Consider the following 23,655-nt stretch of genomic DNA (forward strand, 5'->3'; position numbering starts at 1 on the left):
GGACTCAATCTAGTTCCAATTTAACAAGTTAGGTCTGAATTTAATTGTCTGTTCATCTCTCATTCCATTTTATACATGCAATTTTTTTGTTTATTCAACTGTTTCTCGGTGTTGTTGGTCAATTGGATAATTGGATGGACTTGGATTTTGAAGGGAATGGATTGGATTGGACTTCCTGCAATTTAAATTGGATTGTGCTCGATATATACTTCATATTTGGATGTGCCATGGACTCCGTTGGTTTGGATTTGGATATCAAACCATTCCCGCGTATAGTCATAACCAACCCAACTGACACTCCATGTTGGCCCACCAATACTTCCTGGCAAAAACTTAGGTAAACATATTCTAAAATTTGGAAACATTTGTTTGGTGGTGAGGGTCGTGGGAAGGGGGCAAGTTATGAACCCTATTGCCAAGCGTTTAGGTTAACCACTCGAAATAATTGTATAGCTTAATTCAAAATATAACCAAATTAATATGGAAAAAACTAACGTTAGGCGGATAGATTTATCGTAGCACGACAATGCACAAACTCTGAAAGGACAAAAAATTGTCGTGCAACATAACGAAGTATTCCGATCATATAGATGGCGGCATTTCACTTAAAAAAAATCTTCGACAGTGGATGTTTAAACTCCACCACGTTAAGTCCTACGACTGCCTCGGGTGTCCATTCTCCAGTGAATCGCAGCACGCGGACCGATTTTCTTAAAAAGAAAAACATGTAAATATTTGGCGCGCCATTTCTAAAAAAGTCAATGCAGTTCGGCAAGGCACACTACACCAAAACCGCCAACTTGACGGATCCATGCAGCCTACAACAAAATATCTCTTCAAACGGAAGCAAAAGTTCTAGATCATCAAAATATGATCAAACAGAAAAGTGATAGCAGCTGAACGTGAACTCAACGACAAACACCTCACCGACCTCGGAAATGTGACACTGAAACATCAGCAAATAGTAGCAAGCGCGAGAGGAAGTCAACACCTACCGGCCAGTAGAGGATGAGAGAGAGAGAGAAAGTCAAGCTGCAGGAACAAGGCCAACGAAGCGGAGGAAGAGATCTGACATCTGAGAAAAGGAATCAGTGGGCAATGGGGACGACGACCACATCGAGAAATCAGTAGAGGAGAAGGAGGAGAACAGAGCAAGAAGAGTCATTCAGATGCCCTTCAACGGCGGGGAGGCGGCGGTGGGAGCAGGATGATGCCGCCGAAGCAGCTGCTGACCATCATCCTCATCGTCTTCTCCACGCTCTCCTTCATCAAGTTGCTGCTGCTCACCAGCTCCTCCTCTGCCTCCCCACGCCGCTCGGCGTGGGACGCAACCGGAGGAAACGGGACCACCAGGAACGCGCTCGCCGCCAAGGAGCTCCTTTTGCTCCGCTCCCTCGTCGCCGCACGCGCGCCGTGCAGGCTGCTGGTGTTCGGCCTCTCCCCGCAGCTCCTCGCGCTCGCCGCGCTCAACTCTGGCGCCGGCGCCGCCACCGCCTTCGTCACCGACAGCGCCGAGGACGCAGACGGCGCGAGGCGCGTGCTCCTCTCCGGGCGCGGCGCTGGGGCTGCCGGCGTGGTGGCCGTCCACCGGGCGAGGTACCGCGACGCTGCGGCGGAGGCGTGGCCGCTGCTGCGGCGCGCGCGGGGGAGCCCGTCGTGCCGGCGGCCGACGGGGACGGTGCGCAAGTCCGGGTGCCCGCTCGCGCTGACCTCGCTGCCCCGGGAGGTGCTCGACGCGCGGTGGGACGTTGTCGTCGTCGACGGGCCAAGCGGCGCGGCTCCCGGGGAGCCCGGGCGGATGGGGACCATCTACACAGCCGCGGCGCTGGCGCGCGCGTCGGCGGCGGCGTGGGCCGGCGGCGGCGAGGTGGTGGACGTGGCGGTGCACGACGTGGACCGGACGGTGGAGCGGTGGTACGCGTGGGAGTACCTCTGCGAAGACAACCTCGTCGCCGCGAAGGGCCGCCTCTGGCACTTCCGCATCGGCGCCGGCGGGCCACCTGACGCATTCTGCTCCACCGGCCCCGTCCAGATCTTGTAGAACGCCTGGACAACAGGACCAAGGGTCTAAGATCACCGGAAACATTGCCATTTCTTGTTCCCAATGGGGAAATGCTGGTGACTTGGGGCCACGGCGTCGCCGAAACCTTTGCTGCGGCGAGCTGTTCTTGTACTAGGCCGGAGCTCCGAGATTGTAACGGCGGTGCTGATGTGATGTGAAGAAGAATTGAGCTGTCCATAGAATTGCAGTCTTTATAGATAGAACTCCTCAAATGTGAAAAGTGCGCAGATAGGCAGTAGCGAGATGCAATTTTCTACCAGAATTCTTTGCTTGGATGCAAGAATAGGTTTTCTGTAAACTCGTACTCTGGATTGTTGTTGTTCTTTTTTGTAGCAATCAAATGATACTCCACTAGCTTAGTGCTTCAACGTTTTATTCAGATTGTGTGAGCTTTAGTTCTTGTCGCTACCAGTTGAAGATCGTTTCGGTTTTTGTTCTTCGATCATGTGGAAGTTCTGAATGATTTTGCTTGCTTTCAGTGGTTTGTAAAAATTCAGATGCTTCAGTTAGGGACTTCAGCAAGAAGGATGACATGTTTGGTTGAGTTAATATATTTACTTATCTTGTGGCAAGTGTGTTCTTATCAAGGAGCACAGAGGAGGCATCTGAATAATCTAATTCTGATGATCTGTTGCCTATTATCTGGAAGATTTGAGCAATCGACAGTCAGTCAGGTCCACTGCAGTGACGAATAGAAAATACGAGTGCATCCGAAGGGCAACTTTGTGGCAGATGTATAAGATGTCACGTAGTGATCTCACTGATTTGTAGAACAAAAAGGAAAAGATCTTTTTGCTTGAAAGAAGGTCGTTCCAAGTTCCAACTTCAGTCGAATTTTATAAATATATTTCAACAGAAAATAGTAGTCAAAGCCACGGTTTACAAACGGTGTATTTGTCCAAAACATCAAGTAATTGTGACTGAAGAGAGTAGTAGGATAGTGTTCTTGTGACTCTCCATCAAAGTCCAATGTATCGTCTAATTCTGCATCATGTATTGGGTTATTTATCACTTGTCCCTGTAGTCGAATCACACGGCAACATAGATTTATACAGGTTTAGGTTTACTTTAGATAATAGTCTAACATCATGTTTATCTTGTATTGACATCGAGACAGATTATAAGAGAGTCTTGGCTAGTCTAGATAGATCTAAACCTAGTCGATGGCTCCTTACATTTAGTGTCGGTGAGTTGTTAATATAGATTGGGTGTACAGAAGGCTCGAGACCTTGAGCCTTCTTTAAGCTTGAATGGCTTGAATGGATCTCTCCCTTTCGTAGGATCCTCTGGCTCCATATATATATGGGGGTTATCATACGGTATCTAGAATACTTTTTTGTCATTCTAAGATAAACTTCTCTATTTATGAGATATCCTGGTACCTGCAGCCTGTTTCCATACATTTAGGGATTCCTTTCCTAGGCACGAACGTATGCCCTGCGAATACAGGAAACCCTAGGAGATCTAGATACATATGTGATACTAATATACGGTAGTTTTAGACTATCCATCGTCAAACCCCCAATCAGTACATGAAATAGGGCTTCGACGGATCAAAAACTTTGGCAGCAAAGATAAACATTTTGACACATTTCATCTTCAAGTGGTAACTCGGGTCCCTAGATAGGATTTATGTCTAATCAGATGTCTGGAAGTTCTTGGGTTATCTAGTCAAGATTTTGAACACCTCTGGGTGACTACATAAGCTCCTGAGTAGGTATTCCATCCGAGTAGGAATTCCAAGTCAGCTGAGAAATATCATCCCAATCTTTTGATACGACAGGGAGAAGCGACTCCTCGCTTGACAGGTTTGAAATGTCACGTAGTGGTGAAAAGATTCTTTTCTTAGCAGAAGATCATCATGACATGCGTGTCCGACCGATTTCCCTAGGATTTTATTCTAACTGCCCCGCATGCGTCGGAAGAGATCTCGAGCGTTAAATACGATAGGATGCAGGCACAAAGAATCGTGGCCCTGAGTTGTAATTGGAACCATTACCGGGTTAGTCAAAGAATCGTCGAGTCCACTTAGACTTTCTTTTGTATCTTGTGCTTGAGAATAGAACCTTATTCTTTTGTTATTAAACAACAAAAAACAATATAAATAAAATGGTGGGATTCTTAGGAACTCCATACCTAGGAGATACCGACAACCTAACATGGTTAGCAACAACATCAACCGCTCTAACCATTGACAATCCTCACTCTCCTCATGAAGGTCTCTTTTGATGCTTGCAAGCTAGTAGGTGCCATACTTCCCAGGCACGACATTGCATGCTGCTACTCATCCTCTTCTCGTAGCTCCTCCCGCCTCTTAGAACGTGTTTTGCTTCATTTTCATTGAAAGAAAGGTCGAGCGCAGAGCATTGGCCCTAGTACATAAAGATCATCATTGTCGGTTCAAAACAGGCATCACTATCGGTTTTTGAACTGGCAATGAATTAGCGGCTGTCGGAGGATTAACTCCAGTCGCAAGGATCCCGAGAGACCCCTTTTTAGAGATTCGGCCAGGGGGATGATCCTGAGTATGTTCGTCGGAGAAATAAATGGGAATGAATGCAACTGCCGGTGGTGGTGGAATGATCTAGTGCAAAAAGAAGTAAATGCACCGGAATTTAGACAGGTTCGGGACGCACTGGGGCGTAATACCCTACTCCTGTATGGATACTATAACTGTCCTGAGGAAGTCCCTCAAGGTTGTTCTTGGTTACAAGGAGGGTTTCCTATCCTAGAGCCAAGGGCTCCCTATTCTTCGGCTTGTGTGTAATGGCTCTTCTTTAGTGATGTTGTTCGGGGGTGTTCCGAAATTCGGTGTCTTTTTCGGGGTTGGATTCAGCTCTCTCTTCCGGACTCTTTCAGCCTCTTCCAGAGATGTTGTCTCCTGTGCCGCTGGCCTCTTCAAATACATGCCAGCCACGGTATGCCTCGCACGGGAGGACGTGAACTCCGAGGCCCCTTGAATGGAAAGGGCGTCATCATCACCTCTGGGTGAAGTGACCGGGGGTGGAAAAAAGCGTCCCACGCCCGGTCACCCGTCGCCATAAATGCTCAGGCAACGGACGCCGTGGAGAGGGCCCGCCGGGCAGCCTCAGAGTGACCTAGTGTGCCCGCCCTGTCTTGTACACCTGACACAGCAGCGCGGCGGACGGAACACCTCGGTCTTCACGATGTCATCCTGGGACAGATCGGGTGGCACGGGAGAGGATCCCGTGCAATTAATGCTCCCACGCCCCTCTGCCAGAAGCGTGGCAGGAACTGACACCGAGCGCGCCGGGAGCAGTTGGAGGTGAGAGGCCACACGCGCTCTTAAATGCGGCTACAGGCCTATGGCTAGCTGACACCTCATTAGCAGACCTTCGCCGGGCAACGGTTGGGAGGTTTTCTTTGAGTCGTCGGGGACCCGAGTGCTCGGGGGTACTGTTCACCTTCCCGAGCAGTCTCTCCCAAGCACACTGGTACGGGTCCTCGGGGAACCGAGTGCTCGGGGGCCGCCGCCTGCGGCCCCGAGCACTCTCTCTCGGTAGTTCCTTTGGTGATTCTTCGGGACATGTGGGCGCCCGAGGGGCCACCGCCCGTGGCCCCGGGCACACCTCTCCCGGTACTTAGCCTTTCTGGTCGTCGGGGAACTTGGGTGCTCGGGGATTGCCGTACACCCTCCCGAGCACTCCCTTCCCGATACTTAGACTTCGCAGAACATCGGAGAACTTAGGTGCTCGGGGGCCACTGACTGCGGCTCCGAGCACTCTCTCCTGGGACTCAATCTCCTCTATCTCACGGGGGAGACTCCGCGGGACCATGCCACGTGGCGGATTGTTGACCCGGTCTCGGGGTTCGGGGACCCCCGGTTCCTGATTCACCGACAGCGACAGTGATAATTATATATTATCACTATTAGCTAATGGATCGGTGGTAATAGTTGGACTATTATTACTGGTTCTAGCCTTGAACCAGTAGTGATAATCCATCTACATGTGAAAAATACTCTACCGCAAACTTTTTGGAATGGGGGTCTATCTCAAACAAGCTTCATACCAAAATGTTCATGGTAGAATATTTTATATCTAAGTATACATTCGCAATTACAAATAGGAATGGATATTACAAAGCTGTTGTACCAGGAGCTCTTCGATGTTCCAAGTTAAAGAGCTCCTGATATAGCAACGATGTGTCATCCATTTTACATCTTGTGACACCATATGTTTTACATATTGCGTTATCTGAGTGTGACAATAGTAAGTCTAAATGAATGACAAAAACACAATCATCTCAAAGCAAATGTGTTTTTTGCCATTCGTTTAGATCTGTCTATTGCCACAATCTTTAACACTTAAACCTACCACTCGTTTAGTAGGGAGACAGGGAGACAGGGAGATGGGGAGAGGTGGCTCGGGAGATGGGGAGATGGGACAATAGGTTTGTGAGATGGGGAGATGGGGATACAGGCTCACGAGATGGGGCGATGGGCTCGATAGGCGGCGAGGTCAGCGATGGGCTCAGAGACGGTGAGGGCTCGGGGAAATGAGAGCTGCCGTGAGTTGGCTTGGGAGAGTCCGGGCCCAAGGGGTATAAGCAGTTGTAGTGGTGACAGTGACCATCACACCACTTTAGTCATCACTACCTCTCGGGAGTGCCTTCTAGAGATTGGGAGCATGACGGGCCCGGTAGATGGCTATAGCGAGGTGGCTAGAGCTCAGGATACAACAAATAGCTCGGAGGATGCATGGAAGCCGGGCACAAGGGGTAGGGGCAACCGCAGTGGCAATGGTGATCATCGCACCACTTCAATCGCCACTACCCCTTGGGAGGTGCGTCTGGAGATTGGAAGCTATCGAAAGGAGATGAGGTGCAGATTTATAGAAGCATTATCATTGTTGGTTTGGAATATGAACTGGTAGAGATAATAATTAACACTGTCTGTTTATATTCGCTTAATTATTTCTCTATCATTGAGCATATGAACCAGTAGTGATAATCCTTATCACTGTTGGTTTGGAATACGAGCCGACAAATATAAGGATTATCACTGCCGGTTTGTATTGGCTCAATTATTGCTCTGTTGGAGAGATTTTGAACCAGCAGTGCAAGGGGGGGTGGAGGAATGACCCTTTCTATAGTAGTGTGGGGTGGATATGAGGATGAGTTGGATTGAGATTCTCCAACTTCGGAGGATTTTGAAGTCAGGTGACTTCATATGCCTTTGAGCCATTGGATCAAAAGATGGATAGAATAGATCTGACACTATAGTTTTTTATGAACAATACAACTGTACTACATAAGTGATGAACAGTTCATTAGCTACAGTAACTGACTGTATTTCAATGTAGTGCAAGGAACAATTTATTATTTGCCTTTGTCTCCACAAGCCTGAAGTCAAAGGATTCATGTTTGAGTACAAAAGGTCTCCATTGGTGACAAAGATGAGAGGTGAGGCGTGGGATGTGAGTTGTATTTGATTTTGTTTATGAGAAAATTCAGGTTTGGTTGCTTGGATATGGTCATAAGGATGGATGGGGTCGTTGGTTTCCATGTGGGCATTCTGATTGTCTGACACTATGCACCATATAGGACACCGATAAGGGTGGCAACGGGTCGGATTAAGATTGGGTGGAGTGAGAACGCACCTGATTCAAAACTCAAAATTATAATTAGGTGCAAAACTATCCTCACCCAGGCCTCAACGGGAACATGAGACCTCTGGATTTTAGGGCATGTAAGGCACCCACAGTGCAAAACCACCCTCGGCCTCGAACCCGACTCGAATCGGGACCCAACCTGATGTTCCCACTAAGTGATTTCTAGATCAGAATCCACTCCCTCCGAGTCTGAAATCCACAGGGGGTCAACCTGACCCAACCTATTGCCACCCTTAGACTCCGGAGTCAAAGAAATATCGATGATTTTATCGTGATGGCTAGCATCATGGCGTACTAAGTTTGCGGTAGTTATTATCATGAACATAGGACATTGTGAGATTCCTATGATGATTGGATAATGGACTTTTCCAAGCTACTTGATAATCTCTACTACTTAAAAAGCACGTAGCACTTCCTTCCGTGGTCTGCCCTCCCGTAGGTCTCACGCATGACGTCCTACCTCCCCCTCCCTTGAGCATCTGTGCGTGTTTTGCCTTCTCCTAACCATGCGTGCTGCCAGGTGGGCCCCTGATAGAGCTTTCCCCCACTGAAACCCCCTCCCTCCCGCATCCCTCATGTGCCACATGGATCCAGTCACCCTTGCCGCCACCGCAGCTGCCATCGTTTCTCTCCCCTCCAGCCGCAACCGTCATCCCTTCCCCACCCCGTCGATCACGTCACCGCCATCTCTGTCCCATCCCATCGTTCACTCCTCCGTCCCATCCCATCGTTCGTGTCGCCAAGAGCCCACTGCCCCAAGCCATGACACCCCTTGGCGCCCCTCAAATGCAACCAGAGTAGCAGCTACTCCGACACTAGCTCTAGCATGGAGCTTGACCTCCTCCTCTCAATGTTGGGATCTTTTTGCTTCATCTTCAGATCCATAGGTTTTAACCATATTATTTGATACATGATGCTGATGATTCGTGTTTGGTTCTTGGTAGGGAGATGAGAGCAGTCTCTCGGCGGTGTCCCTGCAGCTGTCGTTGTTCCGCGGCTCGCTGCCATGGTTAGCGTCGAACCCGGTGGTCCACAATAGTCAATTCAGCATGGACTGTCCACCCATGCCCATGCCCATGCCAGCGCTGCCAGTGGCCGCATTGGTTGCGATACCCCAACCCACTCCACTCTCAGTGGCACCATCCATGTCACCCTCTGCCATCACCACCCACGCATCCCCATCTGCCTTCACCGGCGTTGACTCCGACTCCGACGAGACCAAGTGTAGTGAACATGCCCTTAGGGAGACTGTAGTGGAACATCATTAGAGCATGTATGTGATTTTGGTGATTAATGACAGCATAGTCAATAGGACTAATATGTTCGTCAAGTATATACTTTAGTAGGTTTCATGGATGCAACAAAAGAGAAGCCACCAAAGCCGGGAAAAAGAGAGGAATGAATTGGATTTGTCTTAGAATTTTTGACATGATCAAATGGGATGGATTTCTATACAATCATGTAGATCCTTCACAAGCTTTCCAAAGAGCCCAAGATCATCAAAATCGGAATTAAAATACCCCTTCACTCAGTCATTTGAAGGTGTGACATGCTACTGGAGTCCAGAGTAAGCTCATACATACTTGAGAAGACATCCAAGCCGCCAAAGTGCTTAATGTGATCATCCAAGGCTATTAAACACATAATTATTTGAGTGATTAGTGCTTATAGACCTAGGGATAGTGTTGCTACGTGATAGCTGCCTAAAGAGTGGATCAAGGACTGATCCTAACTTGTAACAAGATGTACGCCAGCGCCTTGAAGTCTTTGTGACTCACTGATAACTTGAGCCAGAGTTGCTCAAACTTGTTAACCCTTCGACTTAGTGTGGAGCGTCGGCCAGGCACGTGTACGGGGACGTGTAGACCCTTGCCTTGGTGGCTCAAGCTCCGAAGTGATCATGGTGGAAAGAGACCGGAAGAGAGGCTAGAGGTGAGACCTTGCCTTGGTGGCTCATCCGGCTTGAGACCTTGCCTTGGTGGTTTGGTAGCTCAAGAGCCGTGATCGGGTGCCGACTGGGAGCATATCCTTGGTGGAGCTCCAACGTGGACTAGGGGTGGCATTTATGCCATCGATACCACATGATAAAAATCCTTTGTGTCGAGTTTGCTCTTTCTATCATCTTTACGCTTCCGTATTTACATACTTGCAATTTACCTTTGTGCATTTACCTTCCTAAAGTAGTTTGTTAGGATTAGCTATATGTTGCAAATCTCTTTGTTCGGTAGAGTAGACACACTACATAAACCTAGAGCATATTTAGATAGAAATTGATATAGATTTATCTTGTAAAGTTTTTAAAGCCAATTAATTTAGGTTAGTTTTTTAAGTGTCCTAATTCACCCCCACATAATTATTTGAGTAATTCACCCCCATTTGATCCCTTCAATTGGTATCAAAGCCAGGGCTCACACCTTTCACAAGGACACGCTATTCTAGTGGTATTTTGAGACCCTGTCTCATTTTAATCAGTTCGGCTTCACCGCCTAGTGAGTTGTGACGTCCAGTGTTGGGATGGATATCGGTATTGCTCCACACTTTGACGGTACAAACATCCTCCGTTGGAAAATTCTAATACAATATTATTTGCAAGCCAAAGGTTTAGATGTTTGAAAAGTCACCGAGGAGGGGATGAGAGCTCGAGTCACAAACAAAGAAAGGCAATTCGATGTTGTGGCGAAGAGTATCCTTTTATCATTTCTTTGTGTTGATGCATTTAATCGTGTTTATTTTCTCACCAATGCATATGATATTTGGATCAATCTCATTGAAATACATGAAGGCACAAAGAATGTGTGCAATGAGAAATATCATGCGCTAGTCTATAAACTTAATAATATCGAACAATTTACACATGAAAATACTAATGATATGTACTCTAGTTTGAACATTCTTATTAATGAGATCAATGAGTTAGGTTACACCAATTGAAGATGATCAAGTGGTGAGAAGAATACTTCAAGCTCTTCTTTTGAAGTACAAGTTGATAGTCTTCATCATCTATGACAACAATGACATCAACAAGATGACTCCAAGTCATGTGCTCGGTAAGATCACTGCCCATGAGATGATCATAAACATGGAGGTGGAAGCTTCTTTCTCATTCGACGCAAGAACCTTGCTCTCACAAGCAAGCAAGTATCATGCCCACACTTAAAGGTGAAGATGAGGAGGCAAGATCAAGAGTCAAACTCAAGTGAAGACGATAAAGATGAGAAAAGCACCTTGAGCGATAAAGAGATGGATCCCGAAGTAGCTAAGGTTGATCATCCTATCTCTATTGAAGACTTGGTCAACACAATTGATCACATCAAGAAGGAGAAGAAGAAGACCAAGAACAAGAGGGAGACAAGGGGAAGAGTCAAGGTATTCGCAAGAATAGGAAGATGGGTGAGCGATGATGAAGAGTCAAGCTCAAGTGATGAAAACTTCACCATCCTCCCCTCCAAGAAAAGTTCTTCCTCAAGGTCGTCATCGAACAAGTCATCATCGCGCAAATCATCTCACATGTGTATTATGGTCAAAGGTATGGATAGTGATGTAAGTGATAATGAATCCGATGAGGATTCTCCTTCTTATGATGAATTCCTTCATTTGATCAATGAGCAATAAAGGGCCCTTAAGAAATAATCAAAAGAGCTTAAGAAGCTTAATGCATTTAATGACATTCATGCTATCTTTGTTTGTAATTATGAACAATTATTGAGCAAATTCAATTTGCTAAACAAGGAGTATGATGAACTTAAGGCTAAATTTGAGTGCATTGAATCTCAAACTAAGATCCCTTTGAAGCAATCTACCTCTTTATTTAATTTCAATCCTAAGGTAAATGCTTTTACTTCTTGCAATGATTTAATTAATATATTTAGCTCACCCCTTTGCAATGAGAAATGTCTTGAGAATGTTGTTGTAGAATCACCTAATAACCTCATTGCACGAGAAAAAGATGAGCTCGAGTAAGAAGTGGAGAGGCTTAAGTAGGACTTAGAAAGATCAAAGGGTAAAGGACATGTCCAACCTCCTCAAAATAACTGTGATAGCATGGTGAACAAATTTACACAGGGGTCAACCATGACATGCTTCAAATGCCATAATAAGGCCACAAGTCCTTCCAATGCAAAGAAGTGAATAGGAGACTAAGGAGAAGAAGAAGGCAATGAACCTCTCCAACAAGACCTCTAACATCTACATCAAGTCTAACTACAAGAACAAGATCAAAAACAACCACTACAAGCTCAATAAGAAGAACAATGGCAAGGTGGTTGCACATATTAGAGATTAGAAAGAAAATTAGGTTATGCTGGTTTGTTATGTATGTAAGATTACGTATTCAAAAGATTAATTGTAGGCTATATTTTAGGTTACAAATATTTAATTATGGTATATAAATTATGATTTTGAAGAATTTTATTTCTAATTAATGGGAAAATAAGTTGATAATTTGTTTATATATAATTTTTTATGTTGCAGTTATGTCAAATCCTATAAGTTTCAGAGTTTTCTATGAAAATGGTCAAATACGTAATGGTCCATCTGGTGTTGATTTAAACAATTTTCCTTTTACCATCCTTGAGCACCAAAACCCTGAGGGTACAAAGATGAAGGAGATGGTAATGTGGCCCACTCAATATTTTTAGTTGGATCCGCATATTTATTATGTTACGGTACAATGCATGTGGACTCGTACGTTAGATTCAGTTTTTTGGAGTTAAAGCCAGTGTATCGGATGGACAAGTGGTTGAAATGGTTAGAATGGTGTAGGTGAGTGTGAGGCTAAGTACAATAGCTGGTGCATGCATGTCTAAGAGAAGTGTATGATAGTAGCAGTATAGTGACATCGTTAGAAGAAAAGGATAGGCGGCGGCACATAGTGTCGAGGGAGGAAGTTGAGCAACAACAGACATCTGAGCTAGACGTTGTTGTGCATAGGTAGGTGGGAGAGGTTGAGGGTCAGGTTGACGTAAGGGAGAAAATTGAAGAAGTTGTTGTTGAGCTTGAGAACATAGACCATAATGAAATCCATGAGGAGGAAGCTTTATTGCAATATGTAAATATGGGGGATGATTATAATGATGCAGATGATGAGTCATGTAATACTGCCATCCCAGATCAATGGAACTAGCATAACAACACGATGATGCAAGTTATGGAGAACCATGTTCCCCTTGGGAGTATGATTAAAGTATTGTTCAACTCAATCAGGTCTTTCCCAATCGGTCTGAAATGAAGGACGAGATGGCACGGTGGGCAGTAACATCACACAGAGAGGTATGGGTTGCTGCCTCAAGCCCAGAAAAGTACAGTGTCAACAGAATGCGTGGATGCAGCTTTTATATTCATTCATAGAAGCTGAACTATCGTAATATGTTCAACCTATTGGGTAGCCTTTAAATGGTTTAGCACAGTTGTAAGTTGCAAAATGTAGGTCGAAAGTATCACAACCTCACTGTTGCACTAGTTGCAAATGAATTGTTCATTGAGATTATTCAGAAACAGGACATGGAATGCTCATTCATCCAACAAGCAATATTACGATAGTTCAAATATGAGATTACTTATCAGAAGGTTTGGCGTGCGAAGCAGAAAGCCTTAGAGAAATGGTGAAGTACCTATGAGGCTTCTTATTGCAACCTACCTCGTGTGTTTGATATTCTGAAGGAAAGACATCGCTTTCAAGGAGACTAAGAGCGATGCAAACCAGGCCAGGATTTTCCAACATGCTTTCTTTTCTTTGGGTTAGTGTATTCAATCCTTCCAGCATTGACATCCTTTTCTTTGTGTGGATGACACATTCTTGATTGGGAAGTATAAAGGTCAGATTCTCACAGCAACTAGAGTTGATGCGAATAATCAGATACTTCCTATGGCTTTTCTTTTGTAGAGGGCGAGAGTAGGTTGAACTGGCTCTGGTTTTTTAGGCATCTTAAGGTTGCGATTGTCTGTGAGCGACCAAACGGTTGCATCATACATGACCGGCATACTAGGATATTATCTGCTATAAAAACACAACAAGAGGATTCAAGTAAACCCTTCTCATGGCCCGACCTGCAGAATAGGTGGTGCATGCGCCACATGGGAGCAAATTTCTACAAGCGATTCAAGAGCAATGCATTTATAGACATGTACAAGAGGCTATGCAGTCAGAACCAAAGTCACAAGTTTGATGCTTTATGGAAGGAATTAGATAAGAACACAAGGACGCACATGCATGAGAGAAGTAAGAAGTCTCCTACTGATGATGACAAGAAACATCAAATGTTTCTCACACTGGATTGAGACATAGCCAAAGGAGAAGTGATCCTTGTTGTACGACAATGGAGGTGCTAGGTTCGTCTACTGGGCTAGCTCTTTATAAAAAATGTGTATTCCGAACAAATATTTTTTATAGTTCATAACTATTTTTTGGTTGCTATAATTTGGTATGTATGGTGTCATGACTAGGAACATAGCAAAGGTTTATAGTTGGTCATCAGAGGGCTATGTGGACTCCCTCTTATTACAACCGTTGAGGGCATATTGTACAACATTATTGGGTACTACCAAAAGAGGCATGCTCCTGCTGTTATTCACTGTACAATAATACATACACCGTATGCTAGCCAAATGATGGAACAGTTGCAAAAGAAGAATGAGAAGGTAGTAGAACACATGGTTCCTAGCATGGGCGTCAATGAGCACCGCTTCGAGAGAACCTTGAGATCAAAAGGAGGAGTTGGAAGCGATACCAGAATTGTCACTCATGAGGTGAATCTAGGACAAGTTTTGAATGGATGGTGGGAATGCACCTGCAATAAACCAAATCTTTTAGATGTCCCCTGTTCTCATGTGTTGGCGGAATTATTACAAGTTGGTGTGGGACCTCACTATATGTGTCACCATTTTACTTCAAGGAAATTGTGGTGCAGACCTAGACAAGGGAGTTCTGTGGATTCATTACGCAAGGTGATTTCACAGTTTATGACATATATATGCCGATATGTCTGGCCCCTATGATGTTGCTTAGACATAGCTATGGGAAAGGCGGTCAGCCACAGACTAGGCTTATTCGTAACGATATGGATGAAGCTAAAGTTGGCGGGCCTATGAGGAGGTGCAGTGAGTGTGATGAGTTTGGTCACAAGGCAAAGGATTACCCACTGTCTAACCGCAGAGATGTTGTAGTAGGGCCATCCACCAATACTCAACATGGGAGAGCCGAGAGGTGTCCGTGGAGGATAAGCAATGCATAGGATTGGGGCAGACCAGGAGGTATATACTACCTTGGAATTATGTGTTTTTAATATTTAGTTACATATGATTTATGTTCCTGATGTAAGAACTATGTGGTACGATGTGTGTAATATTTGTGTTCGATATTTGTAGTTTATAAACGTGTTTTGTCATTATACATTATTTGCGTAACCTCCTACGTGTAACATCTGTCCTTAACATATTGCAGGGATGGAGCCATCGTACGAGCTTCTGGACTGTTCAGTGGGCCAACGTCACCATAGCTTTTTACAAGCCACATGTGGCCCTAGGAATGTTACGGTGTTGGAGATTCATGCACCTATGGTGGCTTGGTGACTTCACCCCGCAGTGGTTCAGCAGGTTCGATGACCCCTTGTGCAGCCTATGTACTACACCTCAGAGATGTACGGTAGTGACGACATCGACAAGCCAATGATGAGATCAATTTAGACACGCCGATGGGTACGCCCTTTAAATTAACCGCAAATTTCGTATGTGTAATAGTGACTCTCTAACTTAGATGAACTATAATTTTGCAGCCGCAGTATATGGGAGTGTAGGTCTGCACTGCGTATGAGGCTTTTACAGAGCAATTCGACCACCTAGGCTTGATATGGTCATTTGAGAGTCGTACACCCCTGACTTGGTTCTCCGACAATCCGCAGGCTGTGGGATCTCCGTATTGTGCTACAGGGACTTGCGGTTTTGGATTTCGAGGAAGAAGATGCTTTTTGATGTCTTTGTTGAGGACTATGCCGCACACTGACTGATGCACCAGTTCGGCCAGCACCAGGACTACCCAGTCCAGCTGGGAGACCGTGTTCCTGCTTCCGTGCATTCATGAGTTACAATTTTAGCTACCTTGTTGTATTATGTGTTTTCCATTTCTCTAATTTAAACTCCATTTCAGGTTGTTGACGAAGGGGCCACAAGAGACCCTAGTTGATCTAACTAATAGGATGTAGCCATGGGTGCAGCAGTGGGGCCAGGATCTTATGGACGTGATCGAGTAAGCTGCACCTTACGACGAGCATAGTTACCAGCAGTACCTGCAGTGGTACAATACGCAGACGCGCACACATCTCCTTTTTGTCAATGACCAACCATGTCAACCCTCGACTAGCACTGCTGCCCTTTACCCAAGACACGTAGGAGCGTCGCTGCACCTTACGATACATGAAATGTTCAAATTTTGATCAATTCTTACATTCACATACCTACTAGGGCTAATTATTTGTCGTCTATGGCAATCTGACTTGGGGAGCGAGATTCATGCAGAGGCAGTGAGTGCGGCTACTAGGTTGCGTGAGCATGGCACCTGTGGTATGGCGATGGACAACATCATTAGAGCGTTCTCCCGTTTGGCCACCAAGGACCAATGTATCATGGATTGCACATCGTGCCGGTAGCCCGACATCATTGTACATGACTCGTCGGCTGCGCATACCATGTGGAGGCCCCCATGATGTACCTACACCTCGGTCCTAGTGCCGTTCTATGCTACTCCTCAGCCTCCGCAATATGATCAGGAAGGAGGCTCTTCATGGGGCGCGCCTATGTACGCTAGTTCTCAGCCTCCGCGCCCTCACCAGGCAGGAGGCTCTGGTTAGGCAACGCCTATGTATGCTAGTTCTCAGCCTCCATGCCTTGACCAGGCTGGAGGCTTTGGTTGGGATGTGCCTGAATTCGCTAGTTCTCAGCCTCCACGCCCTGAGCAGTTTCGAGGCTTTGGTTGGAAAATGCCTATGTTTGTTCCTACACCGGGTATGTCATGACTCTTTATTCCATAATATCTGACTTAGTACGCATTATATGGCAATACTCACTTTTTTTGTGCATGATGTAATACAGGTATGTTCCGCATTGAGACTACCAAACATGTTTTCAGGAGTTCACCGCACTCCAGCGGGAACCGATGGCTTGACTATGAAGGGGCCTCTGAAGTGATGGGCCCATCCTAGTTCTATAGTGCACCTCCGCCCACTCAGACTATGTAGAAGGAGATGGAAGACTCCTACAGTCTCCAATTGCCTATACGCAAGCACCATGAGCTTGATTGGTACACACCATCTGCATACGACTATCCTCGGGAGGAGGAGGAGGCAGCTATCCCAGTATTAACACATAGGCCAAAGTGTGCCAGAGGCAGGGCTTAGGATAAGGGTTAGGGTAGGGTCTAGCATAGTCTGTTTTACTTGTATGCTTAGCCAATGTATTTTATTCAGACTGTTGTACAACTATTATTTTATTTAACTTTCTATTTCATTAGTTCAGACTATTACTGCATGATGAAAAAGGAACCACTCCGTGTTGCCAATAATCGGCGGATCAGTCAGAAAAGATGTTAGAGCACGTGATTCATCAAATCCATAGCACTGGCCGCTACAACCGGCCTATACCTATAGCGTGTGAATTATGGCTTTAATGACATGCGGAATGACCAATCATTCAGTCCATGCACTGCCACTCATAAACTGCGCGCCCGTGATGAGCCATGCCTCTTTTTCTCACTATCGGCTTCACACCACAGATTCCAACACTTCACCATGCACTCAGTCCATGCACCAGCCCTCAGCCATGACCATGCACTCAATACATGCACCAGTCTTTAGCCACCATAAATAACCCTACCCTGAACCATGGGTAGACCACTTCTTCCTTACCTCTCTCAACTACAATATCTTTCTTACCTCCACCAAGCCCATCCAAGAAACATTTGGGGACTTTCATCCCCCAGAGGGTCAAACCGCCGATGTGCTTCTATCACGACCCTTGTACCATTCGCAAGTCACATAACATCTCCTACACCTATGGCAGACACTTCTTCATGTGTGCCAACTACCAGTACGACTCGCCTCGATATGGACCATATGACTACCCATCGGTATAGCGACATAGATCACTCCTGTGGCATATTTCATACGATTTCATGCACCATCTTACTAATCTTTCCTCTTGTTTCATTTCTCCTGTCTCGTCCACCTATCTGTAACTTCATGAGATGGATGGACATGGAGCAAAATAAGGATCAGAAGCAGTGAGTCGACATGAACATGCAGTAGAGGAGGCAAGCTTATGAACGCCAGGAGTACAAGCAACGATAGAAGGAACAACGACTGAAATGGAATGAGGAGGAGCGCATGAGGAAGGCAGCAAAGGAGCGCGCTGTGGCTGAAGCATGCGAAGCTGAGAGGGAAATAAAGCGGGAGAGGGCCCGTTACGCTAAGGCGACAGACTCCGATGGCCTCAGGAAGGGCAAATATCCTATGTGCACTTAATATAGCATCTATTGTAACCTGGACTATTTTTATTCTTTAAGGAATGTTAGGTTTACTAACAACATGCTATTATGTTATTCTTTAGATGTACTGTACATGCAACGTTGTTGTCGTCACCTCTTTATTATTAGGGTCCATTCGCGCTACCACAAAAAATCCCAAGTCTCATGTAATGTTCATCAGCGTATGCAACCTCCGTGCTAGGTTCTATGATAATTATGCTTCACAATTACTATTTTTTGAAAAATTATATTTTGTATCCTCCCAAAGTTACTTCACTCAATAAATTACTCACTCAATTTTACATCAAATAAATAATGAAATATCGATAAAATTACATTGAACCAACAATTAAGGAAAAAAATGAATCACTATGTGATGCTGTTTGGACAACTATTTGCACAACAAATATTTTTTGCCAAACCAGTCACTATAAAGAAACTTTTAACTAATTTTCATATTTTTGGTACTACAAATAAGACAAAAATCACCAAAATAAATAGGTTTTCGTATCACCAATCAACGAAAAATTTATTTTTCTGTTTTCAATGTGCGAAAATATTTTCGCACAACCAATCTGTGAAATATTTTTGTAGTTTCAATCATAGAAAATATTTTATATAGCTCAATGAGTGAAAATTCAAATTTTTACGGATTCGAAGAGCGAAGACTAGATTTTCGCTTTTTTATAGTGCGAAAACTAGATTTTGATGAACCATCTCATGACACTGGGTTATTTTTTTTCGAATTTGTATAATATTTTTGAAATTGCTGTATAGAAAAGCAATATTAAAAAATTTGTGGTGCGGTGCCCGTGTTATTCTTTTTATCCTTTTCTTTTGGGTTATTCAGAGCCAGCCTGTTTTAGCTTTTGATTGCAAGAATATAGTTCAGTCTATATAATTTGTGGAAGCTTATTCCTATTAAATTATAGATTGTATAATTTTGTAGTATAATTTGAGTTGTGGATTATAAGAATTAAAAAGAAGCAGGACCTTAGAAGAGTGGTGCTCGTTTAATGGACAAAGAAATCTGGACCGTCCGTGGCCCTGTGGGCTGGGCCATAGAGAGCCCGTTTAGGCTACATATCTGGGCAAAAGAGAACTCAAATTTCTTGTCTTTGTAAACTATCATAGTATTAAAAGTTTATTAATTTGCCACACGGTACTTCCCTGTTTCAAATACATGTTATTTTGGACATTGACACAGCCACGAGATCAGTAATTTGTACTACAATAAAATATCCCAAAGACTAAATTCTGAGCGTGCATGCCCTCGTCATGCAGCATGCACGCTCAGATGAGCCGTTCGTTCAACATCGAATGTCATTAGCTGCATGCATGGAGAAGGAAAATATGACAAAATTGCTGACGTCATTCACATGCAAATCCATTTCAAAACTTTTAAAAAACTATAGTTTCCAAACCGAGCATCTAAATTAAAATCCGATCGCACCATTGTGTTTCGTGCGATAAGAGCTTCAAAACTAGACCCCAGTTGAGTATATTTTGATGATATTTTTTTCTAACATCAACTTTGTATAAAAAAGTGCTTCTGTGTGCATTATAATTTGCTTATGATTTTTGAAAACTTGATCATGACTATAAAAAAAACTTGCTTATTCGTCAAAATATTTTTCTCAAATCTATACCCAGTTATGCTAATTTTGCTTTTCAAATTCACATAATATGCTTTTATGGTTCACATGAATTGCTTGTAATTTGGAACTAATATGTTTTTTATGAGTTTATACGGATTTGAGTTTTTCAAATTGAAACAATTTGCTTTCTGGATTTTCTGAACTGCTTAGGTGCGTCTCTCTTTTTTGCTGCCATGCTAGTCTTTGTTAGAATTACTAAAAATAGAAAAGATGGTTAGATGAAATACTTTTTCACAGCATATGAAATGCTTTTCCATAGTATATAAAATACTTTTTTCAATACATATGATTTTTGCCTGTGGACAGACAAATTCGCTTTTTCCCAGGTATTGTTGCGGGCGTGCTCTGCGTATGTCATGCTAATTTGCCTTAATTAGGAAAGCAATTAATTAAATATTTTCTTAATTAAGAGTGTGCATGCTACCCTCTTATAGCATGCACAACCAGTATTTAGTCGTGTCCATAAAATATATTTACAAAATCAATAAACTACAATATTTTGAAAGTACATTTCAAGGTAAATCCACGCATAAGATTTTTTATATTTAATCTGTAACGTTTAAAAATGTAGTTTCTTATGATTGATGAGAGGGCCTTATCAATAAGTCATAGGATTACAATCCTGAAGATATGCTGCTCAAAACGAAAAGGAAAACGAAACCGCCAAACGGTGGAGTGGCAAGCTCGTTTTGCGAACTGCGCTAATTAATTTGTGTGAACAGCATTTTGCTCTCTCTTCGTACGATTTGACGTGTTGATTTGGGCATTGACACTGTCTCGAACATGTAAATTTTATCAGCAATTTGTATTATAATAAATACATTTACAAAAACTAATAAAATTATAATATTTTGAAAGTACATTTTAAGACAAATCCACGTATAGAATATTTATATTTTATCTATAACGTTTAAAAATGTGGCTTCTTTGGATTGAAGAGAGGGTTTTATTAATAAGTCATAGTATTACAATCCTGAAGATATGCTGCTCAACACGAAAAGGAAAACGAAACCCCAAAACAGTATTTTGCTTTCTCTTCATATGTTTGACGCTAAACTTTGGAAGGTGTCCAGTAAGCTCTTCTGCCTCCTGGATGATGAAATGCACTGGCTACCTTTGCAACTTTAGATCATGCAGGAACATAGCGACCGTAGCACAATCAGTTATTTGTATTGATAGTGTAAAAATGTGTTGACAGTTAAAATTTTAAAAGTTTGACTACATATACGTCTAAAATGACATTTATGTATGACGGGATGAGTACCAAGTTATGAGAATAGTTGTAAGTTACATTCTGAACACGGTAAACATTCAGCAACGTCAAATAAAGCAACGCAAGGGAGTATATATATCTGTCCATGTCTAAGCAGCTTTCAAGTTGCATACCTCACTTTCGCATATATGCCATGATTATTATATTGATTAATAACATTACTGTCCATGCTTACGATTATAGGATAGTTAGATGTGTATATAGTTTACTACTGCAAGTGGAATGATTAACCGAGAAGCATTCTCAAGCTAACCCCATTGTCCAAATCAGTGTGAAAGGAACGCGGAGGAACAAAATATGCTGCAAATATTTGATTTAATTGTGAAAAAAAATCCTGCAAATCTTTGATTTAATTGTGCGTGTAAAGGACAAGCTCGAGGGCCTTCAATTATTTCGTTGACTCGAGCTTGATTATCACGCGGGCAATGCAATTGATTATGGTGTTTACGATAAGGTCTTGGCACGAGCTAGGGATTAAGGTGTATATGTTGATAGTGATAATCGCTGCTGCACTATACTTACAAGTAAAGAAACCAACTGCTCCAAAGCTAGACACAGATGATTAGTCCGGACTTCCCGTGAAATAGTCAATTTTACCAGGTCAGCTCACTTAAATTGTTGCCATAGAGAAAGTGAGATGTTTAGTTTATCAGGTCAGAAGTAGGGGGTGTAAAACGAATCTGAGAGACATAAACCAGCGGAGAGCAATAGAAAAGGGTCCAACCAGCGGGGGCAGAATCTTTTAATAATATTTTTTTTACAGGAATCTAAAAAATATTGCACGAATTCGAAAAATTACAAAATAACTCACTGTCATGAGATAGTTCCGTGAAAATCAATTTTAGCGAGTTAGAGTAATGAAAATATATATTTTGCGGATTGGTTTAACAAAAACTTAATTTTCACGTCTTGAGAGCGCGAAAATATGAAATTTGTCGTGGGACCGAAATGCGAAAACTAGTTTTCTGGGATAGGCAAGGGAAAACCAGTTTTCCTGGATGGGCATTTTTAATCTTATTTCTAGTACTGAAAATGCAAAAATAGTTTAATTTTTTGATGCATGGAAAATTTAGTTTAAATTCCTTGAACTAGTTCGGTGAAAAATGTTTGTTGTGAAAATAGTTGTCTGAATGGCAGCACAGAATGTTTCATTTTTTTCTTAATTTTTTGTTCGATGTAAATTTGTTCAAATCAATACCATATGAACCGTTCTGGATCTCACCATTCCCATAGAAAACTCTACGACTTATACGGTTTGACATAACTGCAACGTAAAAAAATACCAAAACAAATTATCAACTTATTTTACTATTAATTACAATTAAAATTCTTCATAACCTAATTTCTATATCATAATTAAATCTTTGTAACCTAAAATATAAGCTACAATTACTCTTTATATTTCGTAATCTTACATACATAATGAAACATCATAACCTAAATTCTTTTTAAAACTCTAATTAAACCTTAAATCTAAAACAATATTACAAAGAAAAAAATAAATTTAACTTAACAAATTTTTTTACTATAAGGCTTATACCTAGAAATATTGCAAATTAAATTGTACACTACATGATATTACATGGATATAAATTATTTTTACATACCTCTAAAAGTAACAAATATTTATACACACATCTAAATAATTTCTACATACATCTAAATTTGTTCCACTACTCATGTATCTTAATATAAAATATTTCTACATACATCTAAAACTAACAAATATTTCTACACATATCTAAATGTATTCCCCTACCAATTTATCCTAATATAAATATACAAATATCTACGACTAACAGATATTTCTACATACATCTAAAACTAACAAATATCTAATTAAAATTACGTAACCTAAACAAATAGCAAAACTAACAAAAACATGTAATAATTTTTTACCTTCTCCTTCTTCCTCTTCCTCTTCCTCCTCCTACTCTCTCATTCCTTCTCCATGCTCTTTGTCACACCCGGTTTTAACAGCTAAAGCCAGATGCGGCTTATGTGTGCCCAGGATGTTCAACACATATAAAGACGTCACAGGTGAAGTAACAAAAGCAATACTTTTATTAAATAAACGTTAAACTCTTACAACACGTCTAGAACGTCACAACCTCATCTTGATAGTCTTCAACATCTTCACTCACTGAGCAGCAGCATACATATCACATGGTATAGAGAAAATAGCAAGTGTGAGCACATAGAGTACTCAGCAGGTAGGGGAAAGTAATGATATGTAGGCTTATATCAAGAATAGGCAAACAAATGGTATTTTTGCGTAAATGCAAGTAATGAAAACATATTCGGACTCAAAAGTATTAAGCAATTATTAAGTGAATGTAACCCATACAGTACAACACCCAGCATACAAGGCTCCCCACCTTGCATACCATAACCGTCTAGTAATCCCTGTACTATAACCAAAACCACAACCATTTAATACTCCCTGTACCAGGACCATAACCACAACCATCTAGTACTCCCTGTACCAGAACTATAACCACAACTATAACTCCCTGTAC

The 23,655-nt window shown here is 42.8% G+C and overlaps 1 protein-coding gene across 1 annotated transcript; it reads left to right on the forward strand.

Annotated features, from left to right (window-relative positions):
• Positions 1-892: 892 nt before the first annotated feature.
• On the forward strand, positions 893-2,463 carry LOC133900545 (arabinogalactan O-methyltransferase 2-like). Its single transcript, XM_062341720.1, has one exon. The coding sequence runs from the start codon at positions 1,208-1,210 to the stop codon at positions 2,039-2,041; it is 834 nt and encodes a 277-aa protein (XP_062197704.1). The 5' UTR covers positions 893-1,207; the 3' UTR covers positions 2,042-2,463.
• Positions 2,464-23,655: the final 21,192 nt, after the last annotated feature.

Source organism: Phragmites australis, chromosome 19 (genome assembly GCF_958298935.1).
Source record: "Phragmites australis chromosome 19, lpPhrAust1.1, whole genome shotgun sequence".
NCBI lineage: Eukaryota > Viridiplantae > Streptophyta > Magnoliopsida > Poales > Poaceae > Phragmites > Phragmites australis.

Coding starts and splice junctions, on each gene's coding strand:
- LOC133900545 (XM_062341720.1), top strand. CDS start 1,208: ATGATGCCGCCGAAGCAGCTGCTGACCATCATCCTCATCGTCTTCTCC.